Source organism: Astyanax mexicanus, chromosome 22 (assembly GCF_023375975.1).
Source record: "Astyanax mexicanus isolate ESR-SI-001 chromosome 22, AstMex3_surface, whole genome shotgun sequence".
Lineage (NCBI taxonomy): Eukaryota > Metazoa > Chordata > Actinopteri > Characiformes > Acestrorhamphidae > Astyanax > Astyanax mexicanus.
The window spans coordinates 7,504,633-7,522,723 of NC_064429.1; the positions used below are offsets into that span (position 1 = coordinate 7,504,633).

General features: G+C 39.0%; 1 protein-coding gene across 1 annotated transcript; it reads right to left on the bottom strand.

The window, feature by feature from the left end:
• Positions 1-298: 298 nt before the first annotated feature.
• bco2l (beta-carotene 15, 15-dioxygenase 2, like) lies at positions 299-13,506 on the bottom strand. Its single transcript, XM_049470397.1, has 12 exons — positions 13,339-13,506; positions 9,410-9,581; positions 8,337-8,548; positions 8,088-8,203; positions 7,695-7,797; positions 6,431-6,562; positions 4,713-4,873; positions 3,545-3,715; positions 2,457-2,591; positions 2,181-2,363; positions 1,235-1,345; positions 299-994 (listed from the first exon to the last, which is right to left on the bottom strand). The coding sequence occupies exons 1-12, from the start codon at positions 13,376-13,378 to the stop codon at positions 878-880; spliced, it is 1,653 nt and encodes a 550-aa protein (XP_049326354.1). The 5' UTR covers positions 13,379-13,506; the 3' UTR covers positions 299-877.
• Positions 13,507-18,091: the final 4,585 nt, after the last annotated feature.

Below are 18,091 nucleotides of genomic sequence, written 5' to 3' on the forward strand. Positions count from 1 at the left end.
TATTTATAAAATATATAAATAAATTGTTTCTCCTGAAAAATTTGGTTTCACATTTTTTTTTACTTTACATTTATTTAGCAAACTGTTCACAGCTTTAAAATCATTTTTTTTTAAATGTTGAATAAAACAATATCAAATCAAAATTAACTTAAATCAATGAATGTTAAAGTTGCCTTCATTTTTTTAATTTAATTTAATTTGCTTTCTACAGTGTAGATTAATATTAAAGACGTAAAAACAATTAAGGGTAATAGTAATAGTAGTTAATCCGTTGATCTAAACCTGATGAACTGAGATGGTGATTTGAGGAGATTTATTTGGGATGAGCTGGAGCTTCACAGTGTGAAGGAAAAGCAGCAACTATTGTTCAGCACCTCCAGAAACCTCTTCAAGACACTAAGAAACTATTGCATGAACAGCCCGCTTTAAATCACAACACAGATTTTTAATAATATTCAGGTCTAGATTGAGGACTGTGATGATCATTCCAGAACGTTGTTCCTCTGTGAGCAGTGTAGGGTCGTTGTCTTGTGGAAGGATCCAGCCCCGGGCGCTTCAAACTTCAACCTTCTCACTGATTCTTAAACATTATTCTCAAGAATCTGCTGATATTGACTGGAAATCTGGATACTTTTTCATACCACTGTAGATGGGGTCTAGATCATACATGGTGTATTATATACTTTTTCACAATGGTACACAAGGCCCATATCATGTATTCCTCAGCTGTTTTCCTACCATGCTTCACAATGAGGTCACATTGCATAAAACTCAGATCATTATATTAAAAACACAGGACTTTATTTCTGATATTTTTTTCAGAAACACATTGTTTTATTGTACTTATGGGAGCTCCACACAGTCTTGCATCCTGATTTTAGCTTGACTCATTGAACAGTCCATGAGTTCCAGAAGGGATGTCCACAGGTACCTCAGCACGACCCAGTTCTGTGAAGGTCTTAGCATCCAGAACCAGGAGGAATGAGCTTTTCCTCTACATAAAGAGATAAAAATAGGGTTTAGGTACATTATTAATCAGTATGATGATCCCTGTAACTACTTGAAGCCTTCCCAGAACATTCCAGATAATTTCCTGCATTAACTAATTGATTGTAATTCTGAAAGAGCTTATTAATGAGTTGACGAGTTGAATCAGTCATGCTAAGAGACAGGAAAATATATTATATATATATATAATAAAGTTGCAGGGTTCCACACACTGCTGGACCGTCACCTCTCTTGGCGTGATGATCACAGACATGACCACCCCGTCATCTTCATCTTTGGCGTCTGGTGCTGGAACAAACACAGGCTCTGACGTGAACAGACCAGGGTGGCGCCACACCTGCCAAAGAGAGCAATGGATTAATCAACTGCAAATAGAAATTCCAAGCAAAATCAAAAGCTGCAGATTGAACTTGATGGCTTAATCAAATTTAATACATTCTAGATAACTGATAAGGGGCCCTAATGTAGGGATCTATAGCGGAGCAGTGAACTCTGCACCGTGCAGCTTGATTTAGGCTGCGTCAGTGTGTCTTTGCTATCGTAACGATGGGAAAAGTACACCTTGCGCAGCTGAAAATAGTGTGTTTTGGGTGTAACGTGCAATAAGCCAGTCAGTGTGTCACTTGCTTTTTGATCTATTTAAGAGCCAGGTGTGCTCTGACTTTGGCAGATTGCTATTTTAGAGGCGCGGCTACCTGGACATGTCCAGTGTTTCTCAGTAGATACAACTGACCTGCTTGTTCACACTTGTTTATTGTAATTATTGTTTATGTAAAAGTTTGCATAGTTGACAACAGGCATGCGCTATGGGTTTGTGCACTGCTGTGTGTTCATGTGTGCTTAACAAGCAGAGTGAATGTGTTTTAGGGATGCAGCTGTGTTGACAATTCACTGACAAGATTAACGTCTGACTGTTTATATCTGTTTAGATTGTTTTCAATCAGAGTTGCACCTGTGTTTTCCTTTATATAGCAATATTTTACCTGAATTTTTTTTTTATGTAAATATATTCAGAAGCACTGTTGCTATTGAAATGAAGCAGGTGCAAAGTTTGAAAATACATTGTTGACTGCGTGTAAGATAGCAATAAGCATCACAACGCACCTTGCAAAAGGAATAAGATAGAGCTCAAGATGTTATAAACATGACAAGATAGAAATAAAACTTGAGACCTTCAGCTTTTTTCCTTCAAGGTCAATCTTAAGCAAGGAGTCGCCAAACACGTGTCCAAAGCCACAGGCGTAAAAGTAGCGATAGGGACGAGCGTTGTAGTGACTGTAGTTTATTTGTGGGAACTCCAGGCCACCGTACTCCAAAAGATTATCATTGTAGAGATTCTCATGTGTGCAGAACACCTGTTTATATTAAATAAAAAAGGTAGTCAATGGTTAATGACTTATTTTTTCTACATGCTGTATGTATGAGTTGCATTTTTTCTCACATCTCACCCCAGTTTCGGTCTTCACAGCTGTGGCGGTGGTGTTGGGTAAACTGATGAGGTTTTTGTCATTTGGTTCTTCTCCATTTACTTCCAGAGGCAGGACATATCGTCGAGGCAGGTTTGTGCACAAGGAATTGTAAAACTGCAAAAGCAATGAGAATGAAGTTTAGTTTATCTTGCTCAGTCACTTTAAAAAATATACTCATTTTATTTAAGCTAAACTGCTAAAAAAAGGCGCAGTTTAATCTGACATATTAGCCAGATAACGTTAATTACCACAGCTATGAACAAACGCTCTCTGCTGCTCCATGCTGTTTACAGTTGTGGTCTGTGCTGTGTTCACTGCTCACAGCAACACGACTCGGCCTACTATCTGTACATCTGCGCGGCACGTTCCATTGAAAACACTCAGCGTTTCAGAGTTCAGTGTTGAAGCAATTATACACTGCACAGATATAGGCTATAGAACAAAAAATCTTAGTGCTGTATTAACTTTCTTTCTTCAGCACCAGACAGCTCTGACCAATTAGAGCAGGGGTGTCCAAACTACGGCCCGCGGGCCATTTGCGGCCCGTTTCCTTTTTTGGAGCGGCCCGCGAGGTATTTTAGAAATAGAATGAAAGTTGACCCGCTGTTAAGCAGGTTTTTATAATGTGAGATTTAAAGTTTGAACGCTAGGTGTCAGAAACGGGCCAAAAAGTCTAAAAGCGGAGAGGGTGTGCATTTGTAGCACAGAAAAACGGGCCAAAGAGTCTAAAAGCGGAGAGGGTGCGCATTTCTAGCGCAGAAAAACGGACCAAAGAGTCTAAAAGCGGAGAGAGTGCGCATTTCTAGCACAGAAAAACAGGGCAATGTGTCTAAAAGTGGAGAGAGTGCGCATTTCTAGTACAGAAAAACGGGCCAGAGTCTAAAAGTTGCCGTAATTAAGGAGTTTAATATTAAGAGACATCATGAAATTAAACATCAGTTTGAAAAATCTTAGTTTACACAACACTGTCAAAGATAAAGATAGTAAGTCAAATAAAATGGTGTGTAAATGAAATAATCAGGTTTATACTGGAATCTCCATGAAGACACTGTACATAAATATATTACCTTGTCCAGCTCCTCTCCTGCTGCCTTGCGGAGGTTCTCCACTGTGAAATCACCAATCACATTGCCATCATCTCCACAGCACATGTCCATGATGAGATAACCGTTATCCTCATAGGCGTTGATTTGGTGAAGAGTGAACATGGCGCTGGTGTAGTACCTGGTGCTGCTTAGCTGCAATGAAAAATATTAGACATTTAATGTTTTAAGTACCTTTATAAAAGAACACAATATTTAATATAGACAATAGGGTTGAGAAGAGAAGCTTTTTAAAAATGCCTTAGACATGCCCATACAGTACAGTTGTAAGAAAATGCATCCCTCAAGTACCGTAATTTTCGGACTATAAGGTTCACTTAAAATCCTTTAATTTTCCCAGAAATCTACAGTGTGCCTTATAATCCAATAGCGCCTTATGTATTAGTTCTACTAGTCATGTATTAAGAAGCAGTAAAGCCACTTCACCGAAGTACAGCGTTATTAGGGTGAGTTTGCAGTAAAGTTTCTTCAGCACTAAGGCTGGGTGCAGCAGCATTAGCATTAGCTGCTAACCACAGCGCTAGCTCTTTCGTCGTTCAGAGGCAAGTATATTGGACTATAGTCTGCATGATTGTTGTGTTTAAACAAGCTAACTTGGACAAACCGCTAGCTGATAGCTCACTGGGTTACCGGAACAATCAAGGTTTCTCAATATAGCACTATCGGGCAGCATTTACATCCCACTTAGACAAAATAGTGAAAATCTAAGATTACTGTAAATAAACATAAGCACTTTATTCACCCAACTGAATAGTTTTTAGGAGAGAAATCTGTGTAGATTACAATCCAGTGCTTGGTTGATTTTGAAAGATAATTTTTTTTTTAAGAATTACAGTTTTGTTTACTTAGGCACTTCCCCCAGCTTCCCCATTAGAAGGGAAACATGGCGACACCCCTGCTTATCCTTACTAGTGTCTCTTAATCTGCCATATAATCTGGTGCACCTTATGTACGAACATAGACCAGAAAATAGACTTTAATTGATAGTGTGCCTTATGATCCAGTGTGCCTTATAGTCTGAAAAATACACTATGTTAAATCATTGCAGGCTGTTTGTTAGGAATGCAGGCTTAAGCCTAAACAAACCCTTTGTGTATTTGAGACCACTGTTGTGGAGAAAGCATTGACATGCCTGGCCTGTTCGTCGGTCAATGACATGGAAGACAGTGTCCAGCTGGGGCTCCCAGGACATGACTTTGTGGAAACTCTTGCCCTGAACTCTGTACAACATGAACTTCAGCAGGTCCAGCTTGATCGGCTGCTCAATGAAGATCACGTAATTCTCTGACATAGCTGCAAAGACAAATCAACAATCAACAAACTTGTTTTTAAGTTTCACTAAGGATAACAAAACCTAATATTGTGTACAGCCTCATCCGGATTGGATTAGTCTCTGGGCGACATCTGTAACAAATATTTCACACTTCTACTCAGTGATAAAACTGTTGCTTTCTCAGTCACACAAAATCGCGTTCAGTAGCTCCCTTTCCACTCTCCATTGTGTTTACATGGATCTCCATGGAAACGCAAGTTCAAAGTGTAATTGCATAAAGTTCGTGGAAGTGGACAAGTAACTATTTTATTAAACGCGAGGTGATGAAACTCAGAGATGTGCATCTGGACGGGACTAAAATTACCAGAGTACCACTGTAATCCTAGAGCAGGCAGGGAGACACGGAGGAGGACGTACATGCAGGTAAGGTGGTTTTATTATATAAATAAACAAATAAACAGAGAAACAAACCAAAACAAAGGAAGGGTAACGATAACATAAACAAACAGGGTGTAATAAACAAAGAAACAAACGAGGAACTGAAATAATACAGAACTAAACAGGGCACAGAATAAATAAACAAAAAATAAACAAGGACCAGAAGCGAGTGAAATGACTAGAAAACGTTGGTAGACAAACCAACAGGGGAAGGTGCAATGACTGACCAGGAAACACTGACACAAGAGGACTATATATACACACAGGAAGCACACACCTAGGGAAACGGGGAATGAGGGGGCGGAGCTACAAATTACACACACCTGACTGGAAAATTACTGGGGAACACACTGGGAAACGGAGAAACACAGGGCACCAGAGCAAGGGCGTGACAACCACGGAGTTCAGAGAAAAACAGGAGATAATTCAACCTGTAATTTTCTCAAAGGACGTCTGAGAAAAACCCACACATGGTTGTTCCGGACAGGAATAAAATCACAGAGGACCCCCATAAAAAAGAAAATGACCCCAGAGCCCTCTGAGAAACTAATCCACACTGATGGTGAGTGAGAAATGGGAGGTCACGCCCCATATGCAAATAGCATGACCAACATCAGATGAAAACCCCTGCATAATTGCTGTGCAGTCCCTGCTCAACTGAAGGGTCACACTGAGCATGTGCAGTAGTGCCGAGTAATTGGTTTGGTCTCGGAACTAGGGTTAAAAAAAATTGTGTATTTTGTCGACACAGATTATTTAGTTACACCAACTTTTAACAAGAAACGTAATAAAGTTACTTAAACTTAATAAAGATAGTTTGCTGTATTTTATGGTAAAATTATATATTCTTTGTTAAGCTAACTTAAAAATCAAGGAGAAAAACTTTTAGTTTTGTTTGCTTTTTATAGTGTGTTTTATACGCTGTTTGATTCTCTGTAAAGCTGCTATGCAACAACATTATTGCCAGTTGTAAAAAGCAATAAATAAAAAAGAAATTTGATCTGACTGGATTCCCATGTTTGCCCATAGTTCCTGCTTCAACACATTAACATAACAAAAATCGACTGTTCACTTGTTGCCTAATATATCTTATCCCATGACAGGAGCTATTGGATCTTGATAAGTATTGTTGGGTTTACCAAAGCTGTGGTAGTAGGATGGTTTCCTTGGATCAGCAGCTGGAATGGAACAGAGGATTTCTGCACCACTGAGATCAGCTCCATCTGTCTTTCCCTCAGCAGGAGGAACACGGATAATGTTATAGAAATATCCTTTAAAAAAGCAGAACAGTACACAGTACAGTACAAATAAACAATGACAAAAATGGACTGTGCAATTTTCACAATGCTAACAGCTAGTTACCCTTTTAGCTTAATCACAAAAGAAAAGAATAGGACCAATAGAGCGCAGCCAATCAGCACAAAATTGTATATGTGATTTAGACAGTTTAGAGCAGGGGTGTCCAAACTTTTTTGTTGGGGGCCAGAAGGAGAAATATATTTGAAGTCACGGGCCACAGACTCTGTAATAAAACAAATAATGAAATATACCACTTTAAATAATATTTTTTTCCTGAATATTTTATTTACACACCATTTTACTAACTATCTTTATCTTTGACAGTGTTGTGTAAACTAAGATTTTTCAAATTGATGTTTAATCTTAATATTAAACTCCTTAATTACGGCAACTTTTAGACTCATTGGCCCGTTTTTCTGCGCTAGAAACGCGCACTCTCTCCGCTTTTAGACTCTTATTTTTCTGTTTTTCTGCGCTAGAAATGCGCACTCTCTCCGCTTTTAGACTCTTTGCCCCGTTTTTCTGCGCTAGAAATGCGCACCCTCTCCGCTTTTAGAATCTTTTGCCCTGTTTTTCTGCGCTAGAAATGCGCACCCTCTCCGCTTTTAGACTCTTTGGCCCGTTTGTCTGTGCTTGAAATGCGCACTCTCTCCGCTTTTAGACTCTTTTGTTCCGTTTTTCTGTGCTAGAAATGCGCACTCTCTCCGCTTTTAGACTCTTTGCCCCGTTTTTCTGCGCTAGAAATGCGCACTCTCTCTGCTTTTAGACTCTTTGGCCTGTTTTTCTGTGCTAGAAATACGCACCCTCTCCACTTTTAGACTCTTTTGCCCCATTTTTCTGCGCTAGAAATGTGCACCCTCTCCGCTTTTAGACTTTTTGGCCCGTTTTTCTGCTCTAGAAATGTGCACACTCTCCGCTTTAGACTCTTTGGCCCGTTTCTGACACCTAGTGTTCAAACTTTGAATCTCACATTATAAAAACCTGCTTAACAGTGGGCCAACTTTCTATTTCTAAAATACCTCGCGGGACGCTCCAAAAAAGGAAACGGGCCGCAAATGACCCACGGGCTGTAGTTTGGACACCCCTGGTTTAGAGGTTGGGTACCTCGTGCTCCATATGAGTTTCCCAGGTTGTAGGCTGCACCATCACGGCCGTAGTGTGGATGGGCTGTAGCTGCATTGATGGCGACGTATGTACTCCAGTCCACCTGAAGATATAACAATTCCCTGCTTTAAAAACATCTCTAAACAAGTTTTTGCTGGCAGCTGCTCCAAGTCCAGGTCTGGGGGTAAATCCCTAAAATGAACTTTTGTAACTTGTGATGTCTGGGTGTTGGTGATGGGACTTACATGATGGGTTTAAACATAGACCCCATCTGGGTTGTACCCTACAAATAAGCCTAAATGGAACCCCTAGACCTATTATAATATATGTAAAAGCCCACTCAGAGTCCATGCCCATCTGGAACCCACCAAGCCTACATTCTGCTTGTTGCACCTTCTCTTTGGTCTCCAGACTCTGCGGGTCGATTTTCCGCATGTAGGTGGTCTCTGTGCTCACATAGAAATCTCCCTTGTACTTGACAAAGCTCACGCCTGCATTATCAGTGGACTCTGTGGAGCAGAACAAAAATATATATATAAAAGGACAGAGAATTTTCTCCAGAACTTACCATTTCATACTAAAAACCTAAAGACTATTATCCTGACAGTTTTAAAAAATAATTGAAAATCACAGTAAACGTACTTGGGATCTGGAAGCGAGAGAAGAACCGAGCAAAGATGTTCTTGCATGGATCAGGCATGGCCAAAGTCCCAAACTCTGACACCACAATGCGGTTCTTCTCCAGGTTCTGTACGTAAGAGTCACTCTGTAGAAATCGGCTGCTGTAGGTCACCAGACCATCACGGATGTGAAAACGGTGCATCAGCGCCATGCCATCAAACCAGTGGTTGTACCTGAGAAGACATTAAAGGTTACCAACTATAACTTCTTTAAGCTCAAACCTTTTCCCTACATTCAGCAATAGTGGTCTCCTCAAACAGCTGCCTAGCACTTTTGAGTTGAGGAGGCAGAGGAACCGTTCAGTCATGGTCAGGCACAGCTTGGGCTCAATTGGACTAATTAGCCAATCAATTGGATTAATGAGCCAATAAAAGGACTGTCTTAGCCTTCACATAGAAAAGGACTCCACTAAAGTACAGAATTATGAAAGTGAGTTTTCAGTGAAGTTTCTCCAGCACTAAGACTGGGTGCAGCAGCATTAGCATTAGCCGCTAACCACAGCGCTAGCTCTTTCACTGTTCAGAGGCGAGTACATCAGATTGTAGTCTGCATGTTTGCCGTGTTAAAACAAGCTATGTGGGACAACTGCTAGCTGATAGTGCCCTGGGATAATGCTATCGGGCGGCATTTACATCCTGCTAGTGCTGTGGTTAGCGGCTAATGCTAATGCTGCTGCATCCAGCCATAGTGCTGGAGAAACTTCACTGAAAACTCACTCTTAGACAAAACATTGGAGATCTAGGCTTTTTTTAGGAGAGAAATCTGTGTAGATTAACATCTAGTGCTTGTTTGACTTTGAAATAATTTTTTATTTTTAAGAATTACAGTTTTGTTTACTTAGGCACTTCCACATTAAAAGGGAAACATGAAGACACCCTTGCTCACTTCGATGTAGGCATCCTTACTAGCGTCTATTAATTCACCTTATAATCTGATGCACCTTATGTACGAAAATACACCAAAAAATAGACCTTTTCTGATTTATAATGAAGTGCGCCTTATAGTCAGAAAAAATATATATAAATATTTCCTACCTGCTCTCATCAAATTCAAACTTGCCAGGGCCGTTGCGCAAGAAGCTTCCATTGATCCAGGAAGGAATATTGCCTTTTATTACTGTAGCAATGGGTTCTGGAGTCTCTTCCACTGAAGTCACCAAAGGAGCAATGCCCTCCAGACCCTGGGCCAGTGGACGCTTCTTATTGCCTGGTGGATGGTAGAGAAAAAAGAAGACAAATGTCTGACTGTGAAAAGTATCTCCATTCATTACTCTGTAGGTAGTATAGATACTAGGGCTTAAAGTACTTCTGTAGAAGTTAAAGTATCTACTCAAGCTTTTTACTCTTTAAGGAAAATTGTAAAAGTATTGGTTTGAAAACGAATTAGTTTAAAAGTATAAAAGTAACAGTGATATAAGGAGAAATATATAATTGCTATATTAGGAGCAAATGCTTAAGCCGAACTGCAGGGTCCTACAATGCTGTTTCAGCTGCATATATGCTGATTGTAAATGAATGTATGTTAGTAGAATGTAAATATATATTAAAGTTAAAGCTTTAGTTGGACTGGAGTTTGTCTGGAGTTTTCTTGAGTCTCTGCACGGATCATCTTCATACTAGACTACATACGTCTGCTATGTTCTTGCTGGAGGAAACCAATAGGAAGTCAGAATATATGTTTATACTTCTCTACATCCAATCACAATCAGATTTATTCACTCTATCTGGATGAAGAGATTTATCTGGATAGGGGTTTTATTTATTGAATGATGAGAAGCTGGAATAAAAACGAGCTGAAATGAAATGGGAGTAACCAGGCTGTTTTTATTAAAATGTAATGAGTAGAAAGTTCAGATAACTGTGTGAAAATAAAACAAATTAAGAAGTAGAAGTAAAAAGACATCTGGAAAATATTTGCTCCAGTAAAGATAACCAATATTTTTACATAATTAAGGTTTAAAAAGTATTTGTTCTTAGAAGCTATATTTGGGTTGTGCCATGTTGAATGCCAGAATTTTTTTTAATGATGCACTCAAAGATGTTTTGCTCTGTTCACAGACTTTTTGAAGGGATTGTTTTGATGAATTTCACACCATCTAGGCTGGGTGGTGTAGTAAACGAGAAACTTGCACTATTATAGACTGGAATGATATCATTTTAGCAGGATCTTGCACAGCAATGGTTTCACAGGAATGTCTCCACCAGATTTGTCCCCAATCAAGCGTTTTTTTGGGACCATACAAAGTCTGTATGGCCAACTGTATCTCATCTTATCCAGGCTAGAAGCACCAAAAAAAGTACTAGAGCCTCCTTTCAATTACATTATTGTTTGCCCCAATAAATCTATTCTCTTTAATGTTGTACTTACATATATTATCGTTACATTCATTCCATTCCAACCATTAAATTCTTGGTTTGTTTAGTCAGTCAACATTGTAACATTCTACTAATTCAATTTACTAACATTCAACTAAATTGGCCACATATGAGGATATGCCAAAGGCATACCTGTCAAGTTTTAGATTTAAAAATAAAGGATATTTTCCTCTGTCCGCTTAAAACCGTCCCACCAGCCCAACGAAGGTTCAGTCCTCTCCACATTTCTAGTTAAACTGAGTCACAAGCTGTAATTTTTAAATTTTTAAAAGGTTTAATCTGTGTGTTTTGTTTCGGAGACAAGTATTTTTGAGCAGCTATCAGAAAAATCTCATCACAGTTTAACATGGTTATCCTACCGTTACCTTTCTTTAAGAAAAATCGCTGAATGTTTTAACATCAGCTGCTCCGACTAGCTGCCTGAACTCACAGCGACAGGGGGCGGGGCTTCCCCACACTGACCCTTCTTTGCAAGCTGATTGGCTGTTTCTCCTGAAAGGCGGGACTTTCTCCTTGAACCGGCTCCACGATTGGTTAAGAGACACAGAGCGGTCAGTGCCCTGTCTCCTCAATAATATATATTTTTTAATCTTAATATAATACGGGAAATTTACGGGAAAATACTAATACGGGAGGACGGCGGGAAAGAGGAGTAAAATACGGTAGTTTCCCGACCAAAACGGGAGACTTGACAGGTATGGCTAAAGGTTGTACATCCCTAGGGTCAAGGTGGTGCCGCCAAGAATGTTCTGCAATGCTCTGAGTGACACACTGATCCCTGTGTTTTCTGCAGAGAAAAACAAAGTGAACTTGAAGTGGTTTGGCTAACGTAGGCAATAGCAGTATCAGATTTGGTACTGCTGGTTTAAATCTGGTATGCTTCTGTTTGGTGTCTGTTTGGGGCTATTATAAAAAGGCATGCTCTTGGCTTGTGATGCTTTGGGACTTTGGTCTGACACAATTCTAAAAAAGTTCAGGTGAAGGTCAGAGTGAATGATTAACTAAGAGTAAGGCATCAATTCTTTCAGTTATTCCTCAGATTATACAGACAGCTCTGTTCAGTAAAATAAATATATACCTGATGTAAAGTGAAATTAAAATAATTCTAATCCATGTAGAGATGTATTTCTAATAGAAGTAAAAATGTAAAATATATAATTATATTAGTTAACGGACATTAGTAAATACAACACGTAACTAGCTATCATCACTGCCAAATATATTTATAACTAATATTTAATTAATAAATATTTAACAATTACTGTATGCATACCTGCAGCATATAAGCAAATGACAAGAAGATTAACTTAGGCAGTTGTTACTTGTTTACGCAACATTAACAGTTAACATTATTAATGCAGTGTATGTTTTATTGTTCATCTTAACAAATGCTTTACTTCTAATGTTTGTTCATGTGAAAATAACATTATTAATTAATGCTGTTGTTCCGTGTTTAACTAACATTACCTAAGCTTTGTTAATAATGTATTACCTCATGTCTTATTCATGGTAAACGATGCATTAGTTCATGTTAGTTAGTCAACACTTAATGTAAAGTGTTACCAAAATCTTTAAGGGGGCAAAAACATTCTTTCTTCAGGGGTGTCCAAACTTCCTTTTTTAGAAATAGAAATGAAAGTTGGCCCGCTGTTAAGCTGGTTTTTATAATGTAAGATACAAAGTTTGAACGCTAGGTGTCAAAAACGGGCCAAAGAGTATAAAAGCGGAGAGAGTGCGCAGTTGTAACGCAGAAAAACGGCCAAAGAGTCTAAAAGCGGAGAGAGTGCTCAGTTATAGCGCAGAAAAACGGGCCAAAGAGTATAAAAGCGGAGAGAGTGCGCAGTTGTAACGCAGAAAAACCGGCCAAAGAGTATAAAAGCGGAGAGAATGCGCAGTTGTAACGCAGAAAAACGTGGCAAAGAGTCTAAAAGCGGAGAGGGTGTTCAGTTGTAGCGCAGAAAAACGGGCCAAAGAGTCTAAAAGCGGAGAGAGTGCTCAGTTGTAGCGCAGAAAAACGTGGCAAAGAGTCTAAAAGCGGAGAGAGTGCGCAGTTGTAACACAAAAAAATGGGCCAAAGAGTCTAAAAGCGGAGAGAGTGCACAGTTGTAGCGTAGAAAAACGAGCCAAAGAGTCTAAAAGCGGAAAGAGTGCACAGTTGTAGCGTAGAAAAACTGGCCAAAGAGTCTAAAAGTTGCCATAATTAAGGAGTTTAATAATAAGAGACATCATGAAATGAAACATCAATTTAAAAAATCTTAGTTTACACAACACTGTCAAAGATAGATAAAGATAGTAAGTCAAGTAAAATGGTGAGTAAATGAAATAATCAGAAAAATGTATTATTTAAAGTGGTATATTTCATTATTTGTTTTATTACAGAGTCTGTGGCCCGTGACTATTTCTCCTTCTGGCCCCCAACAAAAAAAGTTTGGACACCCCTGATCTACACTATATATTAATCGGTCATATGAAATGCATTAATAGATTAATTCATTGTTTTCCCAAGAATGTCACATGCTATTAACCACCTGACAAGAGTTTTAGCATCTTTCAAAGTTTAAAATTGTTTTATTCCATTCAGGGCTTACCTGGCGTACTGGCCTCGGGTTCCTTTGCTAGTTCAGACATGGTTAAAGGTGAGTAAATGTCCTACACACCTATTCTAACACTGGCAGCTCCAATATATTGGAAACTTATTTACAAGTAAGCACCAGAGGTGGGTGGGGACTCGCCCATCTCTACAGAGCACTGAACCCTGGACAGGATCCCAGCTATTCAACACACTGATAAAACTTGGTAATGCTTTTGTAACTGCTCCTGTAAAGCGTTTATGGAGTCAGGGCTGACCTGGGATTGAACCGTAGTTCAAAGTGTAGGTATTACAACACTATCTTGATTTTCATCTGTCACTATTATGTCTAACTTCCTCATTTACAATACGAACACCTAGTGTCTGCACTTTATTACACCTATCGTACACTCTTAACAGTAATAGGTTACAGCACATAGAAGCAATGGCTCCATATAAAAAACATTTAAGAATTAAAGAAGTCAATGTAAAGGATCTTTATCAATTTAAAACTTCTTTATACTCCGAGTTTTTCCACAAAAAAAGGTTCCTGATGGAAACAAAAGTGTTTTTAGATATAAATTAGATATTGAGTAAAGATGCTAAGTTTATTAACTGGCATCTGTGAACATCAGAACATCAGAGAACATAGAGAGGTTGTTTTTCTTTATATTCTATTTTACAGTGCAAAAATCTATTTGTGTTTTATCGCTATTTCTCAGTCCTATTTCCACACCCCGGGTTGCCAGGTCTGAAACATTGCAGCAAGCAAACATGTATGCATGTATGCTGTAGCTTCTACATCCTTCTAAAATGCTCCATGTCCAGAGATATAGTAAAACGGAGTAGATCAATATCACTACTGTACTTGTATCTGTATTTACTGGAGTGTTATTTTTTTTTTTCATATGAATTAACATTCATGTTAGCATTCCACACTTAGGGTGGAATATGTAAACCCCTCGGCTAATGACTTTTCTAAGAGCTAATTGGAGGCAGGATGTGATGAGATTAAAGGATGTGTTGGTTAAAGCTGAACTGCCCTATAAAAAAAACACACACTAGTTTTGAGTTTGCTGTTCTTAATTAAGAAGCATTGCTTGATGTGAATCATCCCTCAAACAAAAGATCTCTCAGAAGACCTACGTTCAAGAATTGCTGACTTGCATGAAGCTGGAAAGGGTTACAAAAGTAACTCTAAAGGCCTTGATGTTCATCTGTCCACGGTAAGACAGACGATCTACAAATGGAGAAAGTTCAGCACTGTTGTTGCTACTCTCCCTAGGCGTGGTAAAGTCCTGTAAAGATGACTGCAAGAGCACAGCGCAGAATGATCAATGAGGTGAGGAAGAATCCTAGAATGTCAACTGAAGGCTTACAGAAATCTTTGGCACATGCTGACATTTTTGTTGGCAAATCTACAATAAGGAAAACATTAAACAAGGATAGAGTTCTTAGGAGGACACTACGGAGGAAGGCACTGCTGTCCAAAAGTTTGTAAAAGAGCACCTGGATGTTTCACAGCACTACTGGAAAAAAAATATGCTGTGGACAGATGAAACCAAAATTGAGTTGTTTGGATGGAACACACAACGCTATGTGTGGAGAAAAAAGCCACAGCACACCATCATCAAAACCTCATCCCAACTGTGAAGCATGGTGGAGGGAGCATCATGGTTTGGGGCTGCTTTGCTGCCTCAGGGTCTGGATGGATTGCCGTCATCAACGGAAAAATCAATTCTCAAGATAACCAAGATATTTGACACCAAGAGGAATGGTTAAAAATTCCTCCTGACTGTTTTGCAGGTCTGATCTGCAACTACAGGAAACGCTTGGTTGAGGTTTTTGCTGCCAAAGGAGAATCAACCAGTTATTAAATCCAAAGATTCACACACTTTTCCACCCTCACTGTAAAGATTAACATGTTGTGTTAAATAAGACCATGCAAACATATATTTTTATGTGTTTGTCTTTTGTTGTGACTTGTGAAGAGATTGATTAATGTGAACTGAATGCTGGGTAAATATGGGAGCATATACCTTTAAATATACAGTGTTATTTACCTGTCAGCCAAATGAAAAACCTGATATCTGTATCAGATAAAGCTTATCACATGCAGAGACACCAAATCACCACTAGTAGTCACTAAAACCCACCTCTACCTCTATATCAGTGCATCACCTGTGCTGAAAGCCAAGGTAGAAGGTGTTTCTAACGAATTGGCCAGTGAGTGGAAGCACAAGTTAGTAGTAGGTAGGTGTTTCTAATAAATTGGCCAACAACGAGGGAAAGCATAAATACAGTAGAAGGTGTTTCTAATAAAATGGCCAGTGATTGAAAGCACCAGTTAGTAGTGGGTGTTTCTAATAAAGTGGTCAATGAGTGGAAGCACAAGGTATGAGGTAGATGTTTCTAATAAAGAGGCCAATGAGTGGAAGCACTAATAAAGTGGCCAGTGAGTGGAAGCACAACTTAGTATGTGTTTCTAATAAAGTGGCCAGTGAGTGGAAGCACAACTTAGTATGTGTTTCTAATAAAGTGGCCAGTGAGTGAAAGCACAAGATTGTAGGTATGTGTTTCTAATACAGTGGCCAGAGAATGGAAGCACAAGGTAGTATGTAGGTGTTTCTAATAAAATGGCCAGTGAGTGGAAGCACCAGTTAGTAGTGGGTGTTTCTAATAAAGTGGCCAGTGAGTGGAAGCATAATGTAGTATGTAGGTGTTTCTAATAAAGTGAAAAGAGAGTGGAAGCACAAGGTTGCAAATAGGTGTTTCTAATAAAGTGGCCATTCAGTGAAAACACAAGATTGTGGGTAGCTGTTTCTAATAAAGTGGCCAGTGAGTGGAAGCACAAGGTGGTAGTAGTAGGTGTTTCTAATAAAGTGGCCAATGAGTGGAAGCACAAGATTGTAGGTAGGTGTTTTTAATAAAGTGGCCAATGAGTGGAAACACAAGGTTGCAAATAGGTGTTTCTAATAAAGTGGCCAGTGAGTAGAAGTACAAAATAGTAGGTGGTGTTTCTAATAAAGTGGCCAGTGAGTAGAAGCACAAGATTGTAGGTAGGTGTTTCTAATGAAGTGGCCATTCAGTGAAAACACAAGATTGTGGGTAGCTGTTTCTAATAAAGGGGCCAGTGAGACGAAGCACAAGATTGTAGATTCGTGTTTCTAATAAAATGGCCAGAAAGTGGAAGCACAGGGTTGCATATAGGTGTTTTCAATAAAGTGGCCAGTGAGTGGAAGCACCAGTTAGTAGTTGGTGTTTCTAATAAAGTGACAAGTGAGACGAAGCACAAGATTGTAGGTAGGTGTTTCTAATAAAGTGGCCAACAATGAGTGGAAGCACAAATACAGTAGTAGGTGTTTCTGTTAAAGTGGCCAGTGGGTGAAAGTAAATGGTGATATGTGTTTCTAATAAAGTTACCAGGAGGTAGGTGTTTCTAATAAAGTGGCCACTAACAGTGTGTGGAACCAAAAGGTATGGGATTCAAATCAAATCAAATCAAATCAAATTTATTTGTATAGCGCTTTTTACAACAGGTGTTGGCACAAAGCAGCTTTACAGAAACATGATTACAGGACAAAGAATCAGGCAAAACATTACACATAGAAAATACAGAATACAGAACCCCCAGTGAGCGCGGAGGCAAGGAAAAACTCCCTCAGAGCTGCAGGAGCAGGAAGAAACCTTGGGAGGACCAAGACTCACATTAAAGGGGGGACCATCCTACCACTGGTCAAACGGCTTTTAAATTAAAATTTAAAAAGTCTTTTATACATCCATATAGGTTTTATGTACTCAGGAGTGTAATAGCGCCACTAATGGCTTGGATGTAATCTGTAGTGGAGAGTAAGATGGTCGATGAGCAGCTGATCTGTGGTGGTGGTGGAGAAGAGCTGACTTCAGAAACTTCCATCAGTCTGGCTGGACAGGAGACGCGAGAGCCTGAGGGTCCAACATCGGTATCGGGTCAGACAGGTGGGCAGTCAGTAACTCGGAGGAAAGCAGAGAGATGGAATTAGTTTTTACTGGATTTATGCAAAACTGAGAATATTAAAACATTATCATAATGTTTTAAAACATTATTCAGATGAAAACGGTTTATGTAGTGTATATGAGGTGATATGATGTGTTATTTTAAGGTAACAGATATAGCAGTCAGCACTTCAGACACAGGCTGACCTGAACTGGGAAACTGCCACATGCTGTTTTTGGCTTTTACCCAGGTAAAGACCCAAACCTGCTTTATGAAACAACTACGTTTTATGACTGTGAATTATATTTAACATTAAATTCCTTAGAACCAATGGGGGCTCCGGTCTTTTTACTTAAGAACAATTTAGAAAGTTTGCATTGATTTGCATGTAGTCACCAAATACTAATCTATACATCCATCTTCACTCCCATTTCTTCCTGGTCCAGGTTGTGGTATGTCTGGAGTAAAGATTAGATCAGGCCCAAAATATCAAGCTCAACCCGGCTGTATAAATAAGCTAAATCTGTTCAGAATGATGTTAATGTTACTTAACATTGCAACACAAAAGAAGCATAGACCTATTATTTAAGAAAAAACGTTCATTAAGAACAGATCTCTGAAAGATTAAAACACAAACAATGTGAACAATGATCACAGACCTAAACATCGATAAATTAAATCTTAGCTACAAGAATGATGTCTGAAAGACTTATAATCTCCTATAATCTTATATAATTTAACATGGTTTAGGAATATAAAATATTTTCTAAACAAATGTATTTTTGGTTACTACTGT

Coding starts and splice junctions, on each gene's coding strand:
- bco2l (XM_049470397.1), bottom strand. CDS start 13,378: ATGTCTGAACTAGCAAAGGAACCCGAGGCCAGTACGCCAG. Junction 4,874..6,430: donor ATCCTACTACCACAGCTTTG/GTAAACCCAACA, acceptor TTGTCTTTGCAG/CTATGTCAGAGAATTACGTG. Junction 1,346..2,180: donor TTGAAGGAAAAAAGCTGAAG/GTCTCAAGTTTT, acceptor TCTCTTTGGCAG/GTGTGGCGCCACCCTGGTCT.